The 18574-nt window shown below is 44.5% G+C and overlaps 2 protein-coding genes across 9 annotated transcripts in view; one reads left to right on the top strand and one right to left on the bottom strand.

The window, feature by feature from the left end:
• enpp5 (ectonucleotide pyrophosphatase/phosphodiesterase 5) overlaps window positions 1-7308 on the bottom strand; it is a 27057-nt gene extending 19749 nt beyond the window's left edge. The window contains exon 1 of the mRNA XM_054748411.2: window positions 7181-7308. The gene's annotated coding sequence lies outside the window, so the exon portion shown is untranslated. The remainder of the gene's footprint in view (window positions 1-7180) is intronic.
• On the top strand, window positions 7273-18574 carry hmgn3 (high mobility group nucleosomal binding domain 3). 8 transcript variants are annotated; one of them, XM_015948188.3, is made up of 7 exons: window positions 7273-7414; window positions 10007-10057; window positions 10292-10321; window positions 11962-12012; window positions 12444-12542; window positions 12719-12818; window positions 17829-18574. In XM_015948188.3, the coding sequence occupies exons 1-7, from the start codon at window positions 7400-7402 to the stop codon at window positions 17834-17836; spliced, it is 354 nt and encodes a 117-aa protein (XP_015803674.1). In that variant the 5' UTR covers window positions 7273-7399; the 3' UTR covers window positions 17837-18574. The 8 variants fall into 8 exon arrangements, with proteins under 8 accessions (XP_015803674.1, XP_054604389.1, XP_054604388.1 ...); XM_054748414.2 differs by lacking the exon at window positions 17829-18574 and adding an exon at window positions 17225-17803 and having other exon boundaries at window positions 12447-12542; XM_054748413.2 differs by lacking the exon at window positions 17829-18574 and adding an exon at window positions 17225-17787.

The raw sequence follows: 18574 nt of genomic DNA, 5'->3' as shown, positions 1-18574 counted from the left end.
AAAAGAGTGGGGGCTCGTCCGGGATTATTTTTGTCATATTGTACATCTATTCCCGGTTTACCATCTTTTTGTGTTTCTGGACTAACCTTGTTTCCTCTCTTGGAGGTGGAGCGGACGTCACCATGGCAACCTTTGACTTGCGGGCTTTTGTGGAGGCTCCCTCGCGCCGGCTGCTGGAGCGTTGCAGAAAAGCCGACCTGCTGGAAGTAGCTGCCCACTTCGATCTGGTTGTCCCGAAATCGCTCCCGAAAGACGCTCTACGGAAGTTCGTTGTGGACTATTTGGAGGCTCACGAGATCCTTCCGCCTCCTCCTGAGACCGGCTCACGCCCTTCATCGCCTCCGGTGGCTCCAGAAAAAGAGGTCAAGCCAAAAGAATCCTCTTCCGGCTCATCGTCACCAGATCGGAGTCCTTCGACTTCTCCACTCAGTGGAGCTCGCCTGAAGCTCCGGCTCGCTCGCCTGCGCATGGAGGCGGATGAACGCGCTCTCGAACGGCGGTTACGCCATGAAATGGATTTAAAAAGACTGGACGCTGAAACTCAGCTTAAGATGCTCGAGATCGAGCTACGCAACAAAAAGCCCGTTCCTGACGCGGCATGGACTTCTTCTCAAGAACCTGATGACTCGTCTACCTCCCGTGCGGGGTTTCGCCCAGATCCAGTGACACCTGCCAGTTCGCCGTTGCAAACGACACCGTTTGATGTCAGCAAATGCATTACGCTGCTGCCCCAGTTCCGGGAGACAGAAGTGGACGGCTACTTCCTTGCCTTTGAGCGGATCGCTGCGACGCTGCAGTGGCCTCGCGAGGTCTGGCCTCTCCTCTTGACTTGCAGGTTAACAGGTAAGGCCCTTCAGGTGGTATCCGCTCTGTCTCCAACAGACGGTGCAGATTACGACAAGGTAAAGTCAGCCGTACTCACAGCGTATGAACTAGTTCCTGAAGCCTACAGACAGCGCTTCAGATTCGAGAAACCTAAGTTAAATCAGTCCTATGTTGAGTATGCTCACATGAAGTCTGTGTTGTTTGAGAAATGGTGTTCTGCTTCGCATATTTCCACTTTGTCTGATCTAAAGGAGCTCATTTTAATAGAAGAGTTCAAACGACATCTGCCTGAAAAACTGGTTCTTTATTTGAACGAACAGAAAGTGAATTCTTTCTCTGAAGCTGCTCTCCTCGCCGATGAGTTCTCCCTCACTCACCGGGTCAGAGAGACTCGTACTGACGCGAACCGTGTATTCAGACCCAGCGTAAGATTAACTCCGTCCTCGAATTCTGAAAAACCCGAATGTTTTTACTGCCATAAACGTGGCCACGTCATCCGTGATTGTTATTCTCTGAAACTAAAGAACCGTAGAACCGGAAGTTCTCCAAATAAGGACCGACCTGAAATAGCTTGCTGTAACAAAACTCACGCTGAAAAGCCCAGTCCCTGCTTTAAGCCGTTCCTTTCGGAGGGTTTTGTGTCTCTTCCGGGTTCTGAAGCTGAAAATAAAGTTGTTATCTTGAGAGACACAGGAGCTTCCCTGACTTTAATGAAAAGAAGTTTGCTGCCCTTTTCTGAAGATAGCCAAGCCGGCTATTCGGTGATGCTGCAAGGCATCGAGATGGGAGGTGTCTTGGCCGAAATGCACCGCATTAAATTGACCTGTCCCTTAGTCTCGGGTGATTTTCTGGTTGGTGTGTTGGACGAACTCCCTACAAAGGGAGTTGATTTAATATTAGGAAATGATGCAGCTGGAGGTTTGGTCGTACCTCTGCCTGAACTCATTTTAGAACCCGAAGTTCATGATGAAGCCCCTCTGCCTGCTTGTGTGCTAACTAGAGCTCAAGCTAAAAAGGATCCGGAGATAACTCTCCGTGACTCTGTGTTGCATCCTTTCCTGGCAGACGACAACTCCGGTGCAGATACCACTGCTGTTATGAAGCCCCAGGTTGCTGTTAACTTCCCAATAAGCTATGATGCTTTGGTCGCAGCTCAGAGAGTGGACAAACTCCTTGTTTTGCACTCGCTGCTGATAACTCTACTCCTGTCACTGACATTCTTTTTTCTTGGACCCCAGACTGTCGCCAGGCTTTCCTTTCTCTCAGAAACCTGCTTTGTTGCGCACCGATCCTGGCTGCTCCTGATCTGTCCCGGCCCTTTAAAATCGAGGTTGACGCCTCTGACGTCGGAGCAGGAGCGGTTCTCCTCCAAGAGGATGCTAACGGACTTGATCACCCCGTCTGCTATTTCTCCAGGAAGTTCAACCAGTCACAACGCAACTACTCTACAATAGAAAAGGAAACTCTGGTTTTAATTGGGTCCCTGCAACATTTTCATGTGTATGTCTGCAGCCATTTCACCACTGTTGTTTTCTCAGATCACAACCCGCTGACCTTCCTCCACCGCATGTTCAACTCAAATCAACGCCTAATGAGATGGGCTCTCCTCCTCCAGGAGTTCAACATCGAGGTCCGCCACAAGAAGGGGACGGACAACTTGATGGCTGACGCGCTATCCAGATGCCACGCAGATTGAGGCTCCCAAGTAGTTTTGTTTTGGTTTAGCTGTAAGGATCTCCCTTTAAGGCTAGTGTTGGTAGCGCAAGCTACCATCTCGGGGACACTCCGCAGCGCTGAGGATCAGCGCAGCGCGATATTTTTGTGTTTAATCAGCCCGCCTTCAGAGATCCAGGGATTTTAGTTAGTTAGTTAGCTGTTTTGTTTCTAGTTAGTTAGTGGGAGCACTCTTGTTTTTGGTGGCAACAACAAAAATAACTTTTAGTTGTTGTTTTGAGGGGGAGGGTGTTACAGACGCTGTCTGTTTTGTGGCCACAAGATGGCCTCGGTGCTCCTCCTGATCTCCTGGCTCCAGCTGAGCCAGGTGTCGCACATTATCTGATCAGGGAGCTTCCTTTAAAAGCCAGCTCCCTCTGTCATTCGGGGAGGGAAGCTTAGCAGAGGCCTGAGTGTTAAAGCTGGTGTTCCTCTTTTCCCTCCTAGAGCTGACTTATTTAGTCTCGTTGTGCAACCTGTGTGGTTTGGTTATTCTTCCTAGTTCAGAGCTCGCTTTTCGTCTTCTTTAAATTTCTCGTTAAAGAGTTCAGCTCACCCTTCTGGTGGAGTTTTTTGTGTTTAACTCATTCCCTTAGTTTCCCGGTTTAGTCCCGGCGTTTTGTGTTTATTAATATTATTGTTCTTTGGCCAGTCCTGGATGGTCCTTGTGTTTTGTATTATCATTAATTCCCCAGTGTGGACATCCTTTCGGTTTTGTATTCATTGTTCCTTTGCCTGCATAAAGCAGCGTTTTTAGTTAATAAACTCCTAAGAGAGTAAATCTTGGTTTGGTCTGGTTTTACACACATTTTTCTTTACGCCCTCAAACCATCATCTCCTAGACGAGCTGGGGGTCGTAAAACAGATCATCTGCTGCTGTGGCCCCCAGACTCTGGAACTCTCTCCCCCTGAGCCTGAGATCAGTGGACTCAGTGGTCTCCTTCAAAACGCAGCTGAAGACTCACTTGTTCAAGCTGGCTTTTGTATGACCTTCTTCACCTCTCTCTCTTTATTCTGCTCTCCCCACCTATTCCACCTTCCTCAGGATCCACTGATTTCCCTCTTTCCTATTCACTCTCTCTTTCTTAAATTTTTTTAATCACAATTGTCTATTTTTTGCTCATTTTAAATATATTTTTAAACATTTTCTAAACGCTTTTTTATATTTTTACATTTTGTGTTTTTGTGAAGCGCCTCATGATTTTTATCTTGAGAGGCGCTATAGAAATTATATTTTCTTCTTCTTCTTCAAGTTGCAGGGATAGGATGGTTGTTTTCATGCTGCAGTTGACCAGTTAACCTTCATGTTACTGAAGACTTTAAATCGTTTCATTTCACTTAGAGCACCTTCCACAGCTCTAACCGAGGTGCTGAACACAAGTATAAAAAGCAATCACAATAATAAATACAATAAAAGAGTAAAAAACACACTAAAAACAGATTAAAGAGAAAACGATTAAAATCAAGGCAAATTTGCAGACCACAATGGTGAAAACACCTGGACATAATTATGGGCTTTCAGAGGGGACTTAAAAATCTGGAGGGAAGGGAGACCGTTCCACAGAGTTGCAGCCAAAACTGCAAACGTACAATCTCCCCTTGATCTGCACCTGGAGTGAGGGACCACCGACAACTCCTGGTCTGCAGAACAAAGTGAGCGGGTGGGGACATGTCTATGAAGTAAAGCTGATAGATAGGCAGGAGCAGTACTGTGCAGAGCCCTATAAGCAAGCATCAGAACTTTAAACTTTGTTCTGTACTAGATGGGAAGCCAGTGAAGTTCTGCCGGTACAGGAGAATGACATGACTGGTGACAAATAGTTTGTTCCTACTTAACTAACTATGGGGAACATAGAAGCAGATAAAATTCAACCTTGGGTTGGAATAACCCTTTAAAGTTACAATGGGTAGGGTTTACTGTTAATCTCTTTAAATATCAATCAAAATGTTGAAAATATAGAAGAATATATTGGCGGCTTTGGAACATAAAACCATACAAATCAGGTCTAAAATACACAGGAGCAGGTCTAATGGCGCTTACACATTAGCGTCGGCACGGCCCCAAAAGGTATTGAACAGCACCGGAATTGGGTTTCACACACAGGTCAGATTTGCGTTTTTGGTGCTGAGGTGACCCTTTTCTCAGACCTTCTCCCCAGCGGGAAGACAGGGACTGAAGCGACACTACGGACTGATTGGCCGCCAATCTGTGAGAAGAATGAGCCAGCGAAGGGGTTTCCTGCATGCGTGATACATTTTCATGCTGGATGCTGTTGAGTAAACTTCTGTCTGCATGGAGCTGCCGATCCGGAGCTGCCATTAAGTGTGGCAGACACAGCAAATTAATAAAATAAAGTGGTTCAGAGTCTCCAAAAGCAACACAGCTCATGTCTGCCTTTTGTTTACCTTATGGAGCGGACTTTCCTGTGCGTATTAAGCGCCGCCCACCGACTTGGGGATTTCCACATTCTTGAAAAGTCCCTCGGATTTATATGTGAACACTTCACCACCCGTACCAGCCCGAACTCACGCCATCCAGCCCGACCGTGCAGACGCTAAGTGCCATTAGTCTCTGGGCGACGCCATATTAGATGCCATGTTTCCTTCTACGGAAGCCCTTGAGGACAAAATGCATTTACTGATTTGCAACAAACAGTTACAAAATTTCCCTATTCATAAACTTTATTGTTTTACACGTTTACCTCTTCACTTTGCCAGTGATGAAAGGGAGTCTGATGTGCTTGTCATTTTGCTGAAGTTTGCGCTTCCGGGGCTTTTTGACCCTAATGGGAATATTGGTAAGGTCTTAGCCCAACTCAAAAATTCAGCTTGCTTGCAAAGATTTAGGTATCTACTGCCTCCTATCGCCAGGAAAAATACACACTGTCACTTTAAACAGCAAAGCAGTCCCATATCATCATTCTACCACCATCATGTTTGACTGTTAGGGTGATCAAATGTCTTTGTTTCCACCAAAAAGGCTCACTTTTCCTGCTCTGTCCAAGGCATCTGGTCAAAATTCATAAGTTGATAAAAATGTTTGGGTTTTCATCATTTTTCATGAGACTAGTATAAATTTACTGAAACAACTGATTGATCTGAACACATTACACAAGTTATGTTGTCATATTGTCAATATGATATTGACAATTTTGGTTGGTCCAGACAAATTGAGTCACATCAGCATGCAAAGTTGTTTGGGTAGCCAGACGTGCTTGAGAATGTAGTTTATGGCAGTTTTGAGTAGTTTTTCATTGGAAACATGGATGGCTTTTATGAAATAAAAAATTGCCTTCGTAACTGTTACTTGGTCCAATGAGTAATCCAAGACTGCACCATAAGTAAATTAATGGCCTGTATTTGTATAGTGCCTCCTAGGGTTGTACAACCCCCCCAAGGAGCTTCACAGCACAATCAGTCATCCACCCATTCGCACGCTAGTGGTGATGATGATGAGCAACATTGTAGCACACTTGGGCACACTGACAGAAGTGAGACTACCAAACACCGGCGCCATTTGTCCCTCCGACCACCATCAGCAGGCAAAACGGGTTAAGTGTCTTGCCTAAAGAGCGCAACAGCAACATTCTCTTGCGGGCGCTGAGACTGAACCTACAACCTTCCATACTGGACAACCTGTTTTAGCCTTTTTCATTGTCTCAGACAGATTCTACTGAAGAGATTTATTCCTTCTACAGGTCAGGCAGTAATTAGGTCCGGGACTGGCTTGTAAAGTGTCTACCTCGCCACCAGAGGTTGACGTAGCTTAGTATTGTGTTAGAAAATGTACATTGACAAAATATGGGGATTACTGAAGAGTCACTCGAAGCAGTCTTCTAGGTTCCTTTTCTAGGAAACTATTTACTGATTGGAAAAATGAACTGTTGGATTGTTTACTTTGTGAAATGCCTTGAGATTACTCTTGTCATGATTTGGCATTATTTAAATAAACTGAATTGAATAAAACTTTGGTTTTGACTTTCTGCTCTGTCAAAGATGCCAAAGGGTACATTTGGACACAACCTCCAAAACGCCATCCATCCCTAAATATGTGTGTGTGTGTGTGCGTTTAACCTTAAAAATGTGTATTCAGGTTTCTAATGTTTCCAAACAATAGAAGTGAATTGTATTTATTTCTGCTACATGTGTGAAAGTAAGAATGATTCTCGTATTTTTTATCACTCTTTATAACATGTTGCACCTGTCTGGCATGATTACTTCCTTTATTGTGTCAAAAGCTGACCCACACATCTATAAAAATGAAGCAAACACGCATTTTATGACCTCATCCTGTCATTTTCCTGTAGAGGCGATTGCTTCTGCAGGCATAGATCATTCCAGCTCTTTACAGCAGAGCAAGGCCAATAAGACACAATGCCTCATGCTCTTCTGGAGCTCGCCGTTGTGCCATGGTGCCCGTTCTTTCTGGTCCTTTGTGCTTTACTAAAGCTTTCTCTCCACCTCTCGTCCTACATTACCCAGATCCGCAAAGAGCAGGCCTCGCTCCCATTGGCCTGCCTCCACTTTCCCTCTCAGCCTTCACCGTCTAGCGGGATCTGCGCACAAAGAGCGCGCAGCCAATCACAGGGACGTGCTGGCGGAATCCCACCAATGTCAGCCACGTTCTGGTTCATATACATACCGGAGGAGCCAATCACGAGTCGGCACAGAGCAGGAGTCTGACCCCTCCACCCAATGGTTGACGGAGGCACGGAGTTTTGGGGGAGTGCATATAATCAACATAATATCGGAGGTGCTTAGATATTGATCCATCCAGTATTCAGAGGTAGTTCAAATTCACCTCCCCTGGCCCGTCCAGTTTAATCTTCCCTGCGCCTTGGAGAGCAATTCACGCGTAAAAATGCCGAAGAGAAAGGTGAGTTCCGTGCCTGGCTGCCGTCCGGCGCACTTCACTGTAGTTTTTTCCCTCCGCCAGCTCTCGCTTTGGACGAAAATAGCGGTGCGTGATTTTCTGTGGCGACGTTCCGAGGCAGGTGAGGTGAGAGGAGAAAGTTTCCGGGTCTTATAAACGCTGTTTGGAGATGATTTAGACTTTCTTGTTTATTTATATTCTTCTGGGCAAGATAAATCCTCATGACTTCATTCCAATGGCGGTTCCTGTGCTGGGTTTAGGTCCGACCAGCCAGCGCGCGCTGCTGAATGTCAGACGGACTGGCAGGATGGACGGACGCGTAAATCCCAAAGGAGACGTGCGCGATGAGAATCTGTCCGAGTTACAGAGACTTGTCCTCTGGATTAAATAAACTAAAAATAAAAAAAGGCTCTTGCCTGTTTTATTCTGGCACAGTCAGTGTTGAAACATCCAGGCGCAAAGCTGAATGAACAATATCCATAAGAAGAAAAGAGAATCAGAGACAATTAGTGCTGGTAAAAGAGGCCCCGCTCCTATCTAAACAGCAGTACCCGTCGAGCTCCGGTGCATTGTGCCCGTGCTTACATGAAAACCGGCTTTTCTGCCCTCTAAAATCTGCTATTGTCGGACCAGATTCTCCTTTGAGGACAGAGAATGAGTGGGGGCCTCAAGGGGCGGAGGGAGGGGGGGCACATGCAAAACATTTCCATCCTGCTACCCAACATTTTTCTGATTTTCTTACACACTTCTGTGTCCACTCCTGCATCTGAATATGTATGCTCATTATGGTAGACCAAGCCTTTTAATAAATAAATAAGAGATGCACCAAAAATATCTGGCCAATGTTCAAGAAGAAGCGGATTAAATCGGTTATTGACCTAAAGATCAAAAGTGATTCCCTCATGGTCCATGAACGCACCATGGCCATTTCACATAGCAGACCTTGACGTTTTTACTTCCAAAATTATTTATTATTTTTTTAATTATTTACAAAGTTGAATTTAATAAATGATCATGTTTGGAGAAACACCAATTCTGTTTTTGCAGCTGATGCTTATTTCTAATTATAGTTCCGATATTCTGGTAATTTTAGCCACTTTCAGTTTATCAGAATACTTATGTTTCCAAATTTAGATTTACTTGAAAAGTATGATTATGGGGAAGAAATCTCCCACATAGAATATCTTCTTTTCCTAGCATGAATTATGGGAAAATGCTGGATTGTTTTGTTCTTTGGCAAATGGTGCATTTATAAACCTCCCCAAACATCATTGTTTTGGTTTAAAATTGACCAACTACTGATTACGACTGCTGATTATGATGATTCCAGTCACCAGAACATTTGGTAAATTTTAAATTCTGTTAATTATAGTTCTTTGAGATAAATCTAAATTATCCCAAATTCATATTGGTGAGTTAAAGTTGTAAACAATTGTGAATTGGTATTGGTTCCTGAGCTTGTTTGTGCTTAGCATTTATTTATTTTTTTACTTTTATAAATTTAGGAACAAGGCTGCATAATAATTATTCTGTTTCACAATCTTATGACAATATGTTTATTTATTGATTTGTACTATTTTTATTTCTCAATAATTATTTTTCTATTTTAATGTAGTTGATTTTTTTCATACTTCCATAAATGACTATAGCAGCATGATCTCTCTGGGGTAATATTAAGGGATAATTCAGTTCAGTTTCACAACATGTAAGGACTTTGTGTATCTTGTGTTAGTCTGCAAAAATGTGTAACAAAGCAGATTTTTGGTATTCAGAGTGTGTTTGCAAGGCACCAGAAGACAAATGTCCTTTAACAGACACTCTAACTTTTGGAGTCCCTCATGGATGTGATTTTGGCCCTCAGTATTTTATTTTATTCATGCTGCCTCTAAGGTTTGTTTTATGAGATTTAATAGTTCTTTCAATTGCATACATTTGATATAAATGTCTGTCTACTAGATTAGGCAGGAGTGTTTTTTTTGTTGTAACGATTACTGTACATATTGTCTGATTTGGTTCAGAAAATTCAAGCCATTCAAGATTTTTCTGACATTTCGCTCTCCATACAGCCACTCTTCTGTCAGGAACCGGGGTGGGGGTGGGGGGGGGTGGGGGGCACTCTTTAGCAGCAGCTTTAACATTTCTTTAATTCTTGTTTCTCTTGCATTTTTACAGTTTAGATGTTTTCTCTCAGCCTAAAATATTACAAAGCTGTTGTTGGAACTTAGCGCTATCTACATTTGCTGTCAAAACATTTAGAGAAATGTTCTGTTATTTTTTTTTATTTGATTTTAAGCATATTTAGTTGTATTTTTGTGCCTCTCAACTTTTTTTTCACATTCTATGAGACTGAAAATGACATTGACACTGCTATATAATAGCCCATGATATTTCTATACTGCAATAATGATAATTGTACATCTTAATTGTTTCAAAAACATGTTCAACATGCTGCAGGCAATAAGATGAATCACACATTATCCACAGCAACCTTTTTGCAGTACATATAATTTTATTTCGATTTTAAGCCTTAATATAATATTATATTAAGGCTTGGCTCTTATTTAATGAAGACAATTGACATTTTATGTCCAACAGTCTCCCGAGGGTCCTGAGGGCAAGGAAACCTCCAAAGTCACAAAACATGAGGTAAAGCTTTAACTCGTGCTTGTGTGCCGTGTGCAGGTGTGTACGCTTTTCCTAACATGCCATGCGTATTCTTTTGTACTTACAGTGTATGTATATGAGTGAGAGAACAGTCGGGCTGATCATTAGGACATTTGTAACCAAGTAGATCAGCCCACCAAGGTACAACTGATATCTCCTTCTCTGTCACCATCTCTCTCATTTCTCTGTCCTGTTGATCATCACTTGCTCCGGCAGCCAACCAGAAGGTCAGAGAGATTGTCGGCGGTAAGTTTGGCTCTGTCCTCACCTCTTCACCTATTCCTCATCCCTCTCATTATAGTGTCACATTACCCCTGCATAAAGTCCACACGCAGTTTTATGGGCTTGATCGAGGCGATCCGTGTTCATCAATTCCATAAAACTGCTCCCGAGTCTGGCTCGATGTGCATGTCTTTTCTCTGTTGTGGTGTTCTGTGGAGCTGCATGATATGAGGAGATTTTGCAAATTAGTGGTGCAGCATTAATACATGCAAATCAAATAGTTGTTCTCAGCAAAAGCACAGGTGGTTATAAATCAATACTTTGGTGGAAAAGCATCGTAAAAAGTTCTTAAGAGTGTATCATGCAGCTCTGCCTGTTCATGTCTAATTTATCTGTCTTTGCATGCATTTGTACATTTGCATGTGCAACTTTAAAATCATTTTTGCGACCTCATGGGAATAATTGACTTTATTTATTTCTTGCAAAGACTTGATGAGAAGATTCGTACTTGCAAAGCGTACATCCATGTTCGAACCGTTCCACAGCCCCTACACCAGCAGGTGTTTTTTATCAGAGCCATGGTGTGATTAAAGTGAACGTGACTGCATGGCCACAACTTCCTGTAACCTTCACACTCTGATGGTGTTCATTGTGCCGCCACGCGGTTGAAATCATCACAGACCCGAGCCGTGCACTTGGGTCAGTGCAAAGACCAGGTGTTAATGAGATGGAGCTACACAGCTGTTAAAGAACTGTTCCAAGATTCCTTCAAAGACAACTTTCCTACCTGGTCTCATTTTTTTTTTACTTTTGTAATTTTTATACATAGTATAGGTGTATAATAATTACTTTTTTATAATGCAGCACAAACAGACCTACATGAAGACGCAAACAACTACAATAATAATAATAACGTCTTAATTTCACAATAATAAAGTGCATAATTTGTTGCCGAAGCTCGTGGCTTCAGGGTAACGGAGTCCAAACCCAGCTGGTGAGAATGCATCACGCAGCAATTCAGACTCACATCTGATAACACGGTTCTGAAGATGAAGAGCAGTTTTTTAAATCCAAGCGGAGCTTTGGGTTCCAGATTAGCTTTGCCTGGGATTAGATGGACCTCACAAACCAAAGCTCAAACATTATTTTTGAACAATAATAAGTTCTAAACATGTCCTTAAAGGACCAGAGGTCTGAGTTCAATCAAATATTATAATGCACCTGTGTATATAGATGCGTGATTGTTACGGCTAATATTCATAAGGATGAGGTTAAACAGGTGACCCGAGACCAAATCATCAGATCTTTTTTGGGTCTTTGAATGCATCATTACTATTTGGGGGAAAAATAACAAAACAATAACAATTTCCCAGTTTGTGAACTCATCATCGCTAAACACTACTTCACACCGAACAATAAGACAACAGGTTTTGTTTCTAGGATTATCATTTTCAGAAATAATTTATAAGAATCGCTCTGTTGATTGTAGTTCTTTCAGATAACCTGGAATTGGTCAAAATCGGTATCAGCAGATTAAGGCTAGGCAATATGTTTTAAACAAAATTCGACACAGTAACTGTGGGGAGGAGACAGAACTAAAGATAATATCTGATACTAATATCTCAAAAGCTGTCATTTAATTTTTTTCTGTCTTTAATTTGCAGAAACCTGCTCCACCTAAACCTGAGGCCAAGCCCAAGAAGGCTGTCGTCAAGGTAAAACACACACACACACACACGAGTAGAGACATACCCCAAAGTTAGCTAATTGTGATCAGTTTAATCACTGATTGGCCAATCTGAAACTCTAAAATTAGATTTTTCGGGGCTGTGGTTGTCAACATGACCTCGACACGGCCAATTCACCCTATCAATAACAGATCTTCCATGCAGAAGGTTTTGCTTCTAGAATCCTAATTTTCAAGTGAATCAGGAATGTAAAAGTGTTTTATGACAGTCTAAGATAAATTAAAAACTTCCTAAATCAGCACTGGCAAAAGAGCGCAGGACGAGAAGCAGAAATCGGTATTAACAATCCAAATATGTCGACTGATACCGCGCCGTAACTCCTGTGTTTGTTTTATAATTTATTGTGGAAAAGGAAGAGTTTAAGTTTACACTCAGTTGTACTCACGTGTTCTGCTCAGAAGGCTGCAGATGATAAGGGGGCCAAAGGAAAGAAAGGTGGCGCCAAGGGGAAGAAGGAAGATGGGCCTGCTCAGAACGGAGAGACCAAGACCAATGAGGTAAGACGAGCTGATGAGTTTAGATTTGAACAAACTATATTTATCTATCCTAGAAAATAATATGTAATCCTTTTTTTTGTCAATTTGTGTGCAAACCCTCCCACATTTACTTCATATCATCAATTACTGTACACACACACACACACACACACACACACACACACACACACACACAGATATATGTGTCTCGTCCATCAGTCAGTGTGTCCTCCGTCAGAAGCATGGCTCCCTCCCTGATGTCAGTGAGAGGGCAGAGTGAGACAGTCAGAGTTAAGGGTACGGTCGAGTGTTTTGCGCTAACCCCCAGTTTGTGTGTGAAGCTAACAACCCCGTCATGCTAACAGCACTAACATTTACACAGTGTGCTACGCAGTGCCGTGTTTATCCCGTTTATGTTAAGAGGCAACAGACAGTGCAGAAACTGCAGTGTGTGAATTAAACTGTAAGCATTACTTGCTTGCTGGGCAGTGAAGTGGGCCAAGGACAGCTTTTTTACACGAGCTTGGAAGGTTTGCTGCTACACACAGAGCAGTGAAGTGAAATGTGATTGGGTCACACACAGCTGGCTCCTGCTGTATCTGGGGGGGGTATATCGGTAGCACAACAGCCAGATATGAAGCACATTCTTATGTGAAAGTTGTAAATACTATCCTGAAGGACCTTTGTTTAGAGAAATAGCTTGTAGTCCCTACAGGACCGATTAGCTCAGCAGAATGTCTTTCAACAGCTCAAATCTCCAAAATGTCAACGTGGTCTAAACCTTCGCACAGTCGTCCGTTTAAAATTTTAAAGTTATTTTAGCTGAAGTATTAAGAAATTTTACATTTTGCAGCTGGTGGTAGTATTAAAGAGACAATGTTTAGTTTCAACCATTAATCTCTGGAAATTTCCATCAAAATGTTGTAAAATGGATTTAACGACGCCCAGCTGTTGAAAAATATTGGCCGCTTTGTAACACTTAACCATAAAAAATCGGGTCTAAAAAACATGAGAGCGGGTCTAAATGTCACGTTGAGAGCAGGAGGTCTGGACCCAAAATGCAGAAGCCCAGACAACTTAGGCAGGAGCGGTTGAATGAATGAAAGTCCTTTTATTGGGATGATGGGTAAATAGCCAAAGGGGCAGGAAGCCAAACCGAAAATCCAGAAAAAAACTGAACTACAAAAACAAAGCTCATTCATGAGCAAGAACCTGGAGTTCCTGAGGAGGACAGAACAATGCTGACAAAGACAATGGACCAGCAAACACTGAGGGACAAGACAGGGTTTTTAAACACAGAGGGAAGCAAGCAGGGGAACAGGTGACGGGTGTGAGGAGTGAGGTCTAGAGGGGAGACAGGCGCCATTAATAAACTAAATGGGGAAAGAACTTAAGCAGAGAGGAAGATAAACCATAACCTATAAAACACTAAATAACTAAACCTAAAGACAAAGGGCAAAGATAAACAACTAATGACTAGAGGGGTGAGGGGGAGTAATACACACCAATAGGAACTGCAAGGGAGTGACTAGGAGGAAATATGAGGGAAGCCTAGAGAGGGCTGGGGAACACAAGGAAACACATGAGGACAACCTGGAGTGGGCTGGGGAAGCATAAGGACACACAGAGCACAAGGGGGCACATGAGGGGAACGCAGAACATGACAGTATCCCCCCTCCAAGGGCGGATACCAGACGCACACAAGACAAAAACACGAACAAGACAGAGAACGAGGGGATGGGGCGGGAGAGGAGAGGAGGGGCCAAACATAAAACGACCCACAAGGGCGGGCGAGGGGGAACCAAAAACACAAACACCCCAAAAAGAGCAGAAAATAAACAGGGTCAGGAGCAAACTAAACAGGAGGCCGGAGACGGGAAACCAGGAGTCGGGAACTCGAGAGTCTGGGGGGCCGGCGACGGGGGACCAGGAGCCGGGACCAGGGGAGTCTTGGAGGCTGGCGACGGGGAACCAGGAGTCTGCAACTCGAGAGTCTGGGGGGCCGGCGACGGGGGACCAGGAGCCGGGACCAGGGGAGTCTGGGTGGCCGACAACGGTGAACCAGGAGCCGGGACCAGGGGAGTCTTGGAGGCTGGCGACGGGGAACCAGGAGTCTGGAACTCGAGAGTCTGGGGGGCCGGCGACGGGGGACCAGGAGCCGGGACCAGGGGAGTCTTGGAGGCCGGCGACGGGGAACCAGGAGCCGGGACCAGGGGAGTCTTGGAGGCTGGCGACGGGGAACCAGGAGTCTGGAACTCGAGAGTCTGGGGGGCCGGCGACGGGGGACCAGGAGCCGGGACCAGGGGAGTCTTGGAGGCCGGCGACGGGGAACCAGGAGCCGGGACCAGGGGAGTCTTGGAGGCCGGCGACGGGGAACCAGGAGACGACAGGCGAGGACCGGTCCAGCGGTGACTGCTGCCAATAACCAGCCTGGAGGCAGAGGGGACGAAGACACTGGAGGCTGAAGGGACGAAAACTCTGGATGAGGAGGAGGAAGGGACGTAGGCTCTGGCGGGGACGTAGACTCTGGATGAAGAAGGGACGTAGACTCCGGAGGAAGAGGGGACGTAGACTCTGGAGGAAGAGGAAACGCAGACTCTGGAAGGAGGGGATGTAGACTCTGGAGGCGGGGAAAACGAAGTCTCTGCAGGCAAAGACGAAGGCGCCAGACGTGGCGCTGATGGGGCTGGTGGCAGAGCGTCTAGGACAAGCCGGACCGGAGCCTCTTGGATAGGCCGGACCGGAGCCTCTTGGACAGGCTGAGATGGGATCACCGCTAGACGAGGATGCGGTTCAACCTCTGGGACCACCGCTAGACGAGGATGCGGTTCAACCTCGGGGACCACCGCTGGAACTGGGTGCGATGTAGGTGAGATGTAACGGAGGTGTTGGCTTGATTGGTTGGTGGGAAGCGCTCGAGCTGAGGCTGCAGAGCAAGAGCCTCTTGGACAGGCGGCACAGCTCTGGCCTCAGAAGACTGTTTGTGATTGCTGCGTCGTGGTGGTGTGGAAGTCTTCTGACCTACCACGAGGGAAGAGGAGGTTTCCGGGGCGACTCCAGGCCATGAACGCAGACCTTGAGGTGAGGGGGCAGCTCCCTTAGCAACCTGACCCACCAGAAGACTGGCGTCAGGAGGAACTGCGTCTCTCCAGCAACGCTGATCTGGAGGGGAAACCTGGACCCTTGGCTATTGTGAGGTGGGGGGCTGGGCTGCCGGATATGAAGAGGTGGAATTGTCTGAACCAGGCGGTGATGAGGACCAGCCCACCAGAGGTGAAGAGGTGGCGCTGATGGGACCAGAGGGTGATGTGACATGGCAGCCTACCCGAGATGAGGAGGTAGCGCTGCCATGACCAGGAGACGTGGTAGACTATTGTGGGGGGGGGGGGGGGGGGGACCACACAGACCACAAGGGGACACATGAGGGGAACGCAAAACATGACACTAATGGGCCATTGCCATCTGCACCGGGTCGGCCCGGGCCGGGTAGCCCCAGTCGGCCCCAGCCTGGCCCGGTTGATTCCACACATCCTTGTCTTAAGCCCATGTGGGCTGATTCTACCCACCAATCAGAGGCTTGCTCTAATGGAAGGTGTGAGTTTGCTGTCAGCAGTGGGTGTGTTGGCCCTGGTCGGCCTGAAGCAGACCCCCTCGAGAAGAGGGCTGAGAATGAGCCTTGGTTGGCCCGGAAAAATACCAGGCCACCCAGATATGTAAACAACCTACGCTACCCGGCCCGGGCTGACCCGGTACAGATGGGAATGGCCCATAAATCTCTTTGCAATGTCATATTAGAGGCCATGTTTCCTTCTACGGGAGCCCGTGAGGACAAAATATATTTACTGATTTGTAACAAATGGTTAGAAAACTTTTGCCATTAATTAACATAGCTGGAGGTTGCGCTCTCAGGGATTTTTGACCCTAATGGCCATCTGTTGGTATGATTTTACTCAAACACAAAAATACCGCTTGCTTGCTATGATTTAGGTATGTACTGCCCCCTATCGCCAGGGATAGGCGTAATGAGAATAAACACATTGTTGTTTTAAATGACCTCAGAAAACCCTGAAAACAATAATGTTATCATAAATGTTTAGAAAATAGTTTCAGAGACACGTTTTGGTCTTTGCTGCACTCACACTAGTGGTTAGCACATCAGTCTTGAAGGTCTGAAAAGCCATTTCTCTAAACTGAGGTCATCCAGAAAGCTAACTAAAACAGTTAACAAATGTTTTTACCTTTTTTGCTCAGAAACCAATGAATGGGCAATCACTTTCATGTATTTATAAAAACATGTTGGGGTTTTTTTTGCATTTTTTTTTAAATGTTAGAATTAAAGAAAAGTTAGTTAATCGTGACTGGCAGGGATACACATTGCTCCTCACTTTGCTGCTCAGTAAATACTCCTACAAGGTTAAAAGTTAAACTTTATAGGATCAGCTGTTACTTATACTAGTTACACATTCAAATATGGCTTTTTTTGCAGGAAATATTATGTTCAATTTGACCATAAAGGTAAACCAACATTTAAAAAGTTGACATGTTATTTACAATTGTGGATTGTTAAACAGTTAAAAACATCCAAAATCAGATTTTTTTTTTTTTTTTTTTTTTTTTTTTAGCAAATTGAACATAAGAGATTTTATCTCCTAATGATCTCTAAAACATTGCAGCTGTGATATTTGTTACATTCTGCTTTGCAGGCAAGCCCCAAATGGCACACACTCCTGCCCGGTCCATATGTTTAACATGCACGCGTCTCATGGTGGGATTTTTAAAATCATTAGAGCTAGAAAAAGAGCACGTTCTCAATGCATCTAAGAAAATATGTTTTTTGATGCACACTTAGTTCCTGCTTGGGCATTTAGGCTTGAGGGGCAGCTTTTCTCTGTTAGGTGCTATGCAGCATTCTGTCCGCCATGGACACAATCTAGTAAATGCAGTCCCTTTAAAATGACTTGGATCTTGATATTTGGATTCAATAATCTGAAAACCTCCGTTTTAAAAGCTTTAGTGGTTATTAAAATGTATATTTCTTAGAGTATTTAATCCAAATCTATAACCATAAAAGGTTGGGACACAGTTTAAGTGAACACAGGTCATAATAAGTGATCTAGAGCACTGGACATCTCTTGATGCTCTTATTTTGACAAGTTGCCCCTCAGGGAATTAAAAGGTTTCCTGATTTCAATATTGACTCAGATATTTGTGATTTTACTGTTTTTAACTGAGTAACCTAAAAGTGTGGTGTCCCAGACTGATAGACACCTGTATTCTTGTTTTTCACCATTTTATTTTTCCTGTCAGGAAACTGAAGCAGCAGAGGAAGCGACTGAGGAGAAGGCGTGAAGACTTGTCCACCTGCTCGTCCTCTCCAGCTCTATGGCAGCAAAGCATCTTTTTTTACTGATGATTTTTGTACCATGCTAGTTTTTTCTTCTTCTTTTATTAGACTTGTGATAGTAGAGACAAACGACCTGCAGCCCTGAACACATCCTCACACTCCTGTAACCTTTTGCTTGACCCTCCTCCCTCTCTCCTCCATTCTGTGTTGCTATAGAGTTCAGTAGAAGCCAAAAGGCACAATGAAGTGGGTTTCACCAGGAAGCTGCACTGTTACATCCTTAAACCAGCTCTGCCCTTTTATTTTTAATCACCCTTCTCAATAAAACGGCGCTCAGCATTCCTCCTGTAATGAGAAGATGCTCCAGTTTCTCCCCCTGATGGGTAAGGTGAAGGTTTGTGGGCGTGTTGCCGTGCAGAGCGCTGAGGAGACCGGTTCCACAGGCGAGGAACACCTGCAGCTCTGGAGAACCACCACATAGCTCCCTTTGAATGCGTGTGTGCTGGAGTTTGTGTGTCTCCGTGTTTGACTTTTTTTTTTTAAACCTCTTTCTAAACGCCGTGTCCTGCAGCAGAGTGGCAGCAATAATGAGTGGTGCTTCTTGTTCTAGATGGCTCTATTGGCTTCTGACCCTCTGGGCTTTTTTATTTTTATTTTATTTTTTTTGTTTCATCCTGTTAGAATATTTTGAAATAAAACAAAAACCTCA

The sequence above is a fragment of the Nothobranchius furzeri genome, chromosome 2 (genome assembly GCF_043380555.1).
Source record: "Nothobranchius furzeri strain GRZ-AD chromosome 2, NfurGRZ-RIMD1, whole genome shotgun sequence".
In the NCBI taxonomy this organism is placed as follows: Eukaryota; Metazoa; Chordata; class Actinopteri; order Cyprinodontiformes; family Nothobranchiidae; genus Nothobranchius; species Nothobranchius furzeri.
Note: the sequence above shows the minus strand (reverse complement) of the source record. Positions and strands in the feature narration are given on the sequence as shown.

What these genes read in the sequence shown, in the direction of transcription:
- hmgn3 (XM_054748413.2), top strand. An exon ending in GAGAGACCAAGACCAATGAG is followed by an intron (nt 12,543 to 12,718) that starts GTAAGACGAGCT and finishes ACACACACACAG; the next exon opens with ATATATGTGTCTCGTCCATC. An exon ending in TGAGACAGTCAGAGTTAAGG is followed by an intron (nt 12,819 to 17,224) that starts GTACGGTCGAGT and finishes TCTGCTTTGCAG; the next exon opens with GCAAGCCCCAAATGGCACAC.